Raw genomic sequence first — 10,192 nt, 5'->3', positions numbered from 1 at the left:
TTTGAAGATCACTTGAAGTATCAAAAACAAATATTGTAAAATGATTTAATTAAACATTTTAATTTGGCCTTACTGCCATTAGCCCATACGTAAACGCATTGAATAACAGATTCACCACATGGAACAGATAGTGACCCGCCCCCAGCTTAAACTGACAGATTTTTATGGGGATTTTTTATTAATATGCCAATTAAATTTCCGCAGGGGCGCGGACATTGACCTTAGGGGGTTAGATGTGGCAACATGTCTTTCCCTTCAAATGAGGAATCATTAAGAACTTCAAGGGAGACTATTCATGATTCATGCTATCCACAAGTGTAAACTTTATTAGTTTTAAAATGAACAGAATGTAAAAGCCCTTACATCTATACATCATGGTTGGAGTGGAGGAGGTAGAAAAAAGAAAAGAGGGGGGTGGGGGAAGACAAGCACTTCTGTAACAGAACATTCTACTGCTCCTGGTGCCACTGTACGTTATTAAAAAAAAATGTAAAAAAAAATGACACGCCTTGGATTTGGCTTGAGGTCCGTTAGTCAGCAGCCTCGTCCTCCTCGGACTCAGATTCTGGGAGAAAATATGAGATTCAAGTCAACTGCATGAACAGAATACAGTGCTAAGGTGAATAGAGACAAAACCACAGGGACTAGAGGATGTTTTGAAGGTTTTTATACCTACATGAGCTAGTTGAATTAATTGATTTTCAGTGGCGCTGGATAAGATTTCCTGCTAAATTACCTGACTAACGTCAAATGTAAGCCATGCTCACCTTCCTCTGCATTCTTGAGCCACTCCACAAATTTTTTCATCTGTTCCAGGAACACACTCCTTCCTTTGGCAACGTGGGCCTCTGTGTACCACTTAAGAATGGCCTCCTCACTCAAAACATCCGCTGGGAAAAATAAATCAACATGAAAATTACAACTGCATGAAGATGCAGTTATTGCCACTTGACAAAGACAATTGTGCCAAAATACAAAGTGTTGTGGTGAATCTGTTAGGCAACAGAAAAATATTCGCTCATGTCACTCACCTTGCATTCACACATTAACAGCAGAATCTGCTTCTTCAGCAAGTGAAAGCGTACATATGTCTCACCTCTCCCCCTCTTATATTTGGAAGAAGACACACCAATATAAACTGACCTCTGTCCCTACAATATTTTCTGGTGGGTTCAGATCGGCTAGCCGGAATAGGAACATACTTTTAAAGGTAGATAATCCAGATCCCGCTTTGATAAGCGCGGCGGGAAGGTTTTGGTTGCTACTGTCTGAATCCAGGGTCATTCAGAAAGGATCAGAAGATAGGATCATTGCTCAATGGATACAAGTATCCAAGGTCCCTCCCTCAGACATCCTCCTCCAATGAGCTTTGATAGGGATTGAGGAAACAAGGACTGAGGAGGCAGACAACGCTCTTCACTCATCTCCTTTACCTTTGTATAAGTAAGCCCTGCCCAAGCCAGAACAACCCATAAGGCAGGAGCCCTTCTCCTGTTTCTGTAGCATAAGGCAGCTTGATGTACAAGCACACTCCCTGGACAGGAAGCTAGTCTGTTGCAGGGCATTTCCCTCAATCCATCTTCTTAATGCTGAGTGCTAAGCATCGCTTTTACCAAAGATACTGGTAACTAACCAAAGATATCTCATTTGCTTCTTCTACCCGTGCTGTTACCTTTGTAGAGCAGCACCACAATCTTCTGGAAGGAGTTCATGAAGTGGATGTTGTCGTAGCAGTACTCCTGCATCTTCACGAGCAGTAGGATCTCAGAGGCTCCCTGGGATGTGAACGCCTTCAGCAAGGGGCTGTATTGCTGCGGAGAGGTGGAGAAGAAGGGGGTGTTTTTTGAGTCATGAAAACGAGTGGAAAAAAATGACACTCAATCCCATCACAGCGGTGAAAGTGATGGCTCTGTGAAATTTTAATTTTATTTCACCTTTATTTAACCAGGTAGGAAAGTTGAGAACAAGATCTCATTTACAATAGCAACCTGGTCAAGATAAAGCAAAGCAGTTCGACACATACAACAACACAGAGTTACACATGGAGTAAAACAAACATACAGTCAATAATACAGTAGAAAAATAAGTATATATACAATGTGAGCAACTGAGGTGAGATAAGGGAGGTGAAGGCAAAAAAAGGCCATGGTGGCGAAGTAAATACAATATAGCAAGTAAAATACTGGAATGGTTGATTTGCAGTGGAAGAATGTGCAAAGTAGAGATATAAATAATGGGGTGCAAAGGAGCAAAATAAAGAAATAAATACAGTAGGGAAAGAGGTAGTTGTTTGGGCTAAATTATAGATGGGCTATGTACAGGTGCAGTAATCTGTGAGCTGCTCTGACAGCTGGTGCTTAAAGCTAGTGAGGGAGATGAGTGTTTCCAGTTTCAGAGATTTTTGTAGTTCGTTCCAGTCATTGGCAGCAGAGAACTGGAAGGAGGTGGCCAAAGGAAGAATTGGTTTTGGGAGTGACCAGAGATATACCTGCTGGAGCGCGTGCTACAGGTGGGTGCTGCTATGGTGACCAGCAAGCTGAGATAAGGGGGGACTTTACCTAGCAGGGTCTTGTAGATGACCTGGAGCCAGTGGGTTTTGCGACAAGTATGAAGCGAGGGCCAGCCAACGAGAGCGTACAGGTCGCAGTGGTGGGTAGTATATGGGGCTTTGGTGACAAAACGGATGGCACTGTGATAGACTGCATCCAATTTATTGAGTAGCGTATTGGAGGCTATTTTGTAAATGACATCGCCAAAGTCGAGGAATGGTAGGATGGTCAGTTTTACAAGGGTATGTTTGGCAGCATGAGTGAAGGATGCTTTGTTGCGGAAATGGAAGCCAATTCTAGATTTAACTTTGGATTGGAGATGTTTGATGCGAGTCTGGAAGGAGAATTTACAGTCTAACCAGACACCTAGGTATTTGTAGATGTCCACATATTCTAAGTCAGAGCCGTCCAGAGTAGTGATGTTGGACAGGCGGGCAGGTGCAGGCAGCGATCGGTTGAAGAGCATGCATTTAGTTTTACTAGGAGAGTTGTATGGCATTGAAGCTCACCTGGAGGGTTGTTAACACAGGGTCCAAAGAAGGGCCAGAAGTATACAGAATGGTGTCGTCTGCATAGAGGTGGATTAGAGACTCACCAGGAGCAAGAGCGACATCATTGATGTATACAGAGAAGAGAGTCGGTCCAAGAATTGAACCCTGTGGCACCCCCATAGAGACTGCCAGAGGCCGGGACAACAGACCCTCCGATTTGACACACTGAACTCTATCTGAGAAGTAGTTGGTGAACCAGGCGAGGCAATCATTTGAGAAACCAAGGCTGTCGAGTCTGCCGATGAGGATGTGGTGATTGACAGAGTCGAANAGTCGAATGCCTTGGCCAGGTCAATGAATACGGCTGCACAGTATTGTTTCTTATCGATGGCGGTTAATATATCGTTTAGGACCTTGAGCGTGGCTGAGGTGCACCCATGACCAGCTCTGAAACCAGATTGCGTAGCGGAGAAGGTATGGTGGGATTCGAAATGGTCGGTAATCTGTTTGTTGACTTGGCTTTCGAAGACCTTAGAAAGGCAGGGTAGGATAGATATAGGTCTGTAGCAGTTTGGGTCAAGAGTGTCCCCCCCTTTGAAGAGGGGGATGACCGCAGCTGCTTTCCAATCTTTGGGAATCTCAGATGACACGAAAGAGAGGTTGAACAGGCTAGTAATAGGGGTGGCAACAATTTCAGCAGATAATTTTAGAAAGGGTCCAGATTATCTAGCCCGGCTGATTTGTAGGGGTCCAGATTTTGCAGCTCTTTCAGAACATCAGCTGACTGGATTTGGGAGGAGAAATGGGGAAGGGCGAAATCAGTGTAAACCAACCAGCTCACCTTCAAATGCTTGATGGCTTGTTCTGTGACCAGTTCCTCTTTCTTGTTCCACTCCACATAGCTCATAACACTGGTCCACACGATGCCGATCATGGTCTGCTCTGAGATGTTGTTCTTCTTCATCTCCTCCCTGGCTGACGCAATGATCTGGAGGGAAAGGATGACAGGAAAGCAGGTCAGTAAGTAAGGAACTGCTTCTGGTTATTGGGCATTTCATCTGCATCCCATGCTAACAAAATTAGGCATCATAATCAAACATTATCCTTCATCAACACAGACCAAGGCTGTGTTCCAATTTTCTACCCCAAGTGTGCTCAAATGTACTCCTCATGCAAACACCACCCCAATGCTTCTAAATACAGAAGGGAGAATGAGAGCAATTGCACCCTTTAAGGGTTAAGGGTAGGGAACTCAACCAGGTGGAGTGCTTCTCCAGCAATCAGCATAGACCCAGACTTTGGACTCACGTCTTTGAAAGGGTCCCCGCGTTCCATTTGTTCCTGGAGATCCTTCTGAAGCTCCTTACGGGACCCTATGGCCTGCTGGTTCCTGGCAAAGTCCGACAGCTCTTTGAGACCGGCATCTGTGAAGTACTTAGAGAAATGCTCACAGCTCCGCTTGTTGGCAGGGAACAGCTCCTGCAAAACACAAGGTGGAGAAACAGGCTTTACATCACAGAATTAAATAGAACAAATACTATTACATTGTATCTTTATGATTAAGCACTGTCCAACTCTGAAGGCTTCCCCTTGGCTCTTTCTCAATTCATCTTTCCTCGATTCCTTGCATTCCTTGCATACCCCCTCAAAACTCATTGGAAAGATTGTCAAAGGGGATCGACCTTGGATCTTCTCCTTCAGTACAGTTGAGGTGGCGAGGAGATAGACAAATTGAGATACAGCCTTCGTATTCCCAAGAGAGCTGCCCATTCTTAACTTCCCTAATTATTGTTTTTACACTGACCAAAGGAAAACTAGCATGGCTTTGGATTGGACATTACCCACATGATTGGTGGTCTCACTCACCAAAAGTCTATTATCCATGCCAACCTTCCGAAGACTTCCTGCCACAGAGTTGATATCCTTCTCATGGATCCAGGATTTGAAAAGTTTCACAGCAAAGGCTGCAGAGACACCTGGGTAAAAAAATAAGGGGAAACCATATTTTAGGCCTAGTGCCTACCAGGTGAAAAGCCAAATACCACAGGAGACGATTCTACAAGTTTTACAAGTCTGCCCCGTAAAAACAGAAATTAAGCAACTTCAGACACAAGGACTGTTGTAAGAGACAAAACCATAAATATGCCCTTCATAAATTCACATTCACAGTGAATGTACGCAACATTTAATTTAAGTAATAAAGTAACTGGATATGAGCCTGTAAGTATACAGGCTGGTTTTCCAGACAGATTAAATCTAGTCCTAGATTTTTTTAAATAATGATTCATGGAGAATCTCTATTGAAAGTCATTTTTTGTTCAGGCTTAAAGCGATCAGATTAACTCATGGACTCTGTGTCCAGTATGAAGGAAGTTAAGAGGTAGTTTCAAGAGCCAATCAGAGACATAATGGTATCCATGAGTTCATCAGACTCATGGATAACATAAATCTCATACTATCCGTTTAACTTTTGTAGCAGAAGCCTGCCCTATTGAGCTGGCACTGCTGCACACCTTCTTTGACGAGGTTCTCATTGTAGAGGCTGTTGAGGATAGAGGCTGAGATGTTGCCATTGGCCAGCAGGATGCCAGTCAACATGGCCAGCTTGTTGCGCTCAGACTCAGTGAATCCCTTCAGGAATAGCAGCAACTGCACAGGAGAGAAGAACAAGAGGGAAACACAAACACTGAAACTTAGAATGGAATACAATAGAATGCTGGTATAAGAACAGAATGCAATTCTATTCCATTCTATCCTTAGCAAACTTAAATTGCATATTCACCAAAGAAAGGAGTATACGGTGTGGATAGAATGCAGCACTTTGGACTGGATAACATTATTGAACATAAGTTGAAAGAATTGCATATTCTATAATCATGCCAGGATCAATAATGTTATCCATTCTGACATCTATCAAGACTGCATCACAAATAGCACCCTATTCCCTTTACAGTGCACTCATTTTTACCAGCACCCTATTGATGTCCTTTGGGAAACATCAATGAGTTGAATAACTAGTTTACGGTTGAACGATCCAACAGATAAGAGAGCAAGTCACATCTTGAACAATGTTGCTCAAGACGACAATCAACAATGCCTTCACCTTCTTGATCTCCTCTTCAAACCCTTTCTCCAGGTACTTGTAACGCCTGATAAGCTTGTTGAAAACCTAGGTATCGAATGGGAAAATTAAATCAGATCTCTAAAAAAACAGCCTAATGTCAATCAAAACTGTAGCACACTTATCATAATCAACCTTTTCTGTCAGTAAAAAGGGGAAAGGGGTTTGAACCACCACTACTAATATTGCTAGTAAGTCAAGGTATCATCATATTCAGCTCTTTATTGTTAAACCAAAAACAAACACTATTGCACAAGTGTACCTGAGCATATGCTTGCATGGTCTCCAGGTCTTCTTGTGCTGTAAACAGACAGAACTCTGTACGGGTCAAGTCATCTGACAAGGTACCACCTGGGGCTGAACAAGAATAAAAAGGGAAAGTTATTATACAGACTGTCACACACATTCTTTCATTCTATTCTATCACCAGAACTATATTATTTTCCCGGCATTCTATTCTTTCCCATCCTTACACCAACATTCTATCCTTACCCAGCATTCTATTCTATCCTTACCCAGCATTCTATTCTATCCTTACCCAGCATTCTATTCTATCCTTACCCAGCATTCTATTCTATCCTTACCAAGCATTCTATTCTATCCTTACCAAGCATTCCGCCAGCCACCAGGATGTCGAAGAGCGTCTCAGCATAGCGGCGGTAGTCAAGCTTGGCACCAGAGGCATCAAGAAATTTCGCAACCGCGTCCAGATCACTGCCAGTTTGGTTCAAACCTTGTACAATGGTTTCCTGAAACTGAGTAGGGTCAAACACCTTCTTTTCATCTGTTGAAAGATCAATGCATTTATTAGGGACAAACCATAACAGCAATTGACCAGTCATGATATCAATATTCAGTTTACACCCACCTCTCTTCCTAGTTTTAAAACGCTGGCCTGTAAGCGTTGGCTTCTGAATCTTTTGATTACTCATAAAAAGACACCCTGAATGAGACAGAGAAAAGATTATACTATAGCTGAAAGATCAGCTAATGATAGTTGCTTTACTTAGCCAGCAGATCCGATCCGCTTGCTTACAGCTGTACTAGGGTCGAACAGCATTCATGTGTATTTAAGACACGCGGAGCCAGATCAAGACATGGCTTGGGGAAAGTACCTCAATCCATTGATGAGAAATGTGCTGTACTCCGAATTGTCTGTTACATCAAGAAGATTGAACGATTGCTACGTTTTTCAGGAAAACTATCCTTTTTGTAGGTAGCAGAAGCCACAGGAGCCATTTTGGAATCAGCTCATTTGTTGTTCAACGGGATGTGCCATTTCATAATGGCTGCTGTTGTTACTGCTTGCTAAAGGAGGACAAAAATGTCAGTTCACATATAAACAAAGTCATTCAATCTTCTCTGTGTAACAGTTGTGATTATGGGACCAGGGGCAAAAGGCGGTACGCTCCGGTAGAGCGTCCATGCAAAATAAATAGTGGGGGTACGCTGTCCCGGTAAAACGTTAGCCTATAACAATTAATACAACATGTTCAAAAACTATAGGCTATTACACAATTAATTAACATTACTGCATGTCAGCCGCATGAAAATTTGCGAATTGACTGGAAACCAAATTGTGCTGTGGTTTGAGGAGAACACTTACATTTTGTCACAGGGAGATGAGTGGCCGAGACGGTCACGGGCAAGGCGGAGATGAGTGGCCAAGACAGAGGCGTACATGGACAACAGTGGATGCATCAATTCAGGCTACAAGTGTAGGCCTAATGACAATCGCAGAATAACAGATGTCTCTTCCCAGTAATTAAATCGCAGGTGCACTGTTTGCGTTTGGATGCTGAAATAATTTTGTGAGTGGACAAATATCTTGCGGGTAGCCTACAGGAGCATCTTTGTTTGGCAATCAGATGATAACATCATGACTGGTTGTGTTTATGCCACATTAAAAAGGCATAGGTGACGTGTCCATAAGACATGGGGAAGCTTTCCCTAAAGTATATCGAATTAAATTTCCAAAATTATATAGCCTAATTAGCTTACTCCTGTCTATACAGAAATAAATAAAATCCTTCAAAATAGGATACAACAGAAAGCATGATTTGGCCACAGAACATCATTAACTTAAAAAACACGTGGATTGTTTTACATTGGGGGCTCCGGAGTGGCCCAGCAGTCTAAGGCACCACATATCAGTGCTAAAGGCTTAACTACAAACACCATTGTTCGATTCCAGGCTGTATCACAACCAGACATAGGTCCCATAGTCCCATAGGGCCACGCACAATTGGCCCAGCATAATCCGGGTTTGGCCGGTGTAGGCCGTCATTGTAAATAAGAATTTGTTCTTAACTGACTTGCCTAATTAAATAAAGGTTACATTTACATCACAAAGCCTACAGTCGGAAGGGCCTGCAATTTGGGCAGTGCAAGCTGCAATTACCAAACAGATGATTGTTTAAGTGCGACTGTCGGTGAAAAGCAAAGAGACCCAGCCAGGGATATCCCAATATTTAAAAATACAATCACAAAAAAAACTTTGGAAAGCAAATGGCTATAAAGAGATGACAACGAAAAGGTATCAAATTCCTTAACTTAATTGTGCGAACAGTAGCCTATCTTATTTGCACCAGTGGAGAACATTGGACATATCCCTGGCGAGTGTGCATATTCACTGTCTTTGTCATTGGGTCTGTGGCACTTATTGTTTTTGGACAATAATTTCCTCCTCCAGATTAGATGGATCTCATATTGTATTTGTGTCTCCCCTTTTCGTTGGCAAATTACATGGATCAGACAACAGTTGTTATTGATATGTTTGTCAGTGTCAGCCGAGTAGGCTACCTTGTAATTTTTGTAGTATGAAGAAGAAGAAAAAAAGCATGTTTGCACTTGGGTGTCCCACACCGGTAAGAAAGTACATCTACTTCCCCCCTGCATTCGGTGTACATCCATGGATTGAGGTACGTTTTACATGCCATATCTCGCCTGCTCCTGCGGTGTCTTAGACACAGGAATGCTTTCCGACCCTAGCTAACTGAATGCAAGGGGGTCGGCTCTGCTGGCTATGCGTTACCTAGCTAGCTAAAGGCCGGCCGGCTGGCTAACACAGCGGCCTCGGAGACGCAATCCATGCATGGCCAGTTAGCTAGCTAGTTAGTTACTGACGAATTGAACTGCAAATCAACAAATACTGAACATCTGTAACATCTTGCAAGACGAACTAGCAAACTACTGCTGTGTAGAAATACCTAACTACAATGCTAGCATGATTGACAGAGTTAAATAGCTAACGTTAGCTAGCATAATTGCTAAAGTTAGCAAACTTGCGCAGGCGTCAAATAAACTTAATTGATTTAGCTAGCTACTACTATCGTCATCATACCAGACATACAAGTTAAATTACACTACTTACCGAAATCAAAGTTATCCTCAAAAACAGTCGAAGAAACACGAAATACTGCGACACAACTGAACAGGCCAGACCAAAAAACTCAGTGAAAAGTGAAGGGTGTACTACGGCTGCGCAAGCTTGATATGACGTAGACATTATGCCGCGTTCGTACTTCTTCTTCTTCTTTGGTGGGGTTAATCGGCGGTTGGCATCCAACGTTAGGGCGCATTACCGCCACCTACTGCACTGGAGTGTGGGCCAGAGACGGAGAAACTAAATCCTACCTGCCAGCCCCGTTGCTCTTAAAAAAGATAACAAAATATTTGAGACTATATCTAATGACGTTCTACTCAATATACTCTTTAAACGAATTTCCTGTATCCCCTTCTTCCTCATACTAGATCTCATCCTCTCTCTTTCCCTCCAATAATGTCCACACTGTATCAATACATGCTCCACTGTCTCTGTTTCCTGGCAATACTCACATTTTCCTGTTGGATACTTTCCTATCACATGTAAGGTCTTATTCGACTGGCTGTGTCCCACCCTTAATCTTGTAAATATAGCCTCCTCTCTTATGTCCCTTCCTGCCGTTCTCCCCAACTTTCCTCTGTACTTGAAATAAATGCCTGTCCTTAGTATCTCTATTCCACTGCTCCTGCCATTTCTCCACCATCAC

The 10,192-nt window shown here is 42.8% G+C and overlaps 1 protein-coding gene across 1 annotated transcript; it reads right to left on the bottom strand.

The window, feature by feature from the left end:
• Window positions 1-292: 292 nt before the first annotated feature.
• On the bottom strand, window positions 293-9,642 carry LOC111959559 (eIF5-mimic protein 2-A). The gene is made up of 12 exons (XM_023981195.2): window positions 9,535-9,642; window positions 7,030-7,104; window positions 6,769-6,945; window positions 6,424-6,518; window positions 6,144-6,209; window positions 5,554-5,689; window positions 4,907-5,016; window positions 4,349-4,519; window positions 3,882-4,028; window positions 1,673-1,811; window positions 768-890; window positions 293-565 (listed from the first exon to the last, which is right to left on the bottom strand). The coding sequence occupies exons 2-12, from the start codon at window positions 7,091-7,093 to the stop codon at window positions 531-533; spliced, it is 1,263 nt and encodes a 420-aa protein (XP_023836963.1). The 5' UTR covers window positions 7,094-7,104; window positions 9,535-9,642; the 3' UTR covers window positions 293-530.
• Between the last annotated feature and the right edge of the window lie 550 nt (window positions 9,643-10,192).

This window comes from Salvelinus sp. IW2-2015, linkage group LG36, assembly GCF_002910315.2.
Source record: "Salvelinus sp. IW2-2015 linkage group LG36, ASM291031v2, whole genome shotgun sequence".
Classification (NCBI taxonomy): domain Eukaryota; kingdom Metazoa; phylum Chordata; class Actinopteri; order Salmoniformes; family Salmonidae; genus Salvelinus; species Salvelinus sp. IW2-2015.
Note: the sequence above shows the minus strand (reverse complement) of the source record. Positions and strands in the feature narration are given on the sequence as shown.

Coding starts and splice junctions, on each gene's coding strand:
- LOC111959559 (XM_023981195.2), bottom strand. CDS start 7,093: ATGAGTAATCAAAAGATTCAGAAGCCAACGCTTACAGGCCAGCGTTTT. Junction 5,690..6,143: donor TTGAAGAGGAGATCAAGAAG/GTGAAGGCATTG, acceptor TCTCCTGTGCAG/TTGCTGCTATTCCTGAAGGG. Junction 1,812..3,881: donor AAGCCATCAAGCATTTGAAG/GTGAGCTGGTTG, acceptor ACCTCTCCGCAG/CAATACAGCCCCTTGCTGAA.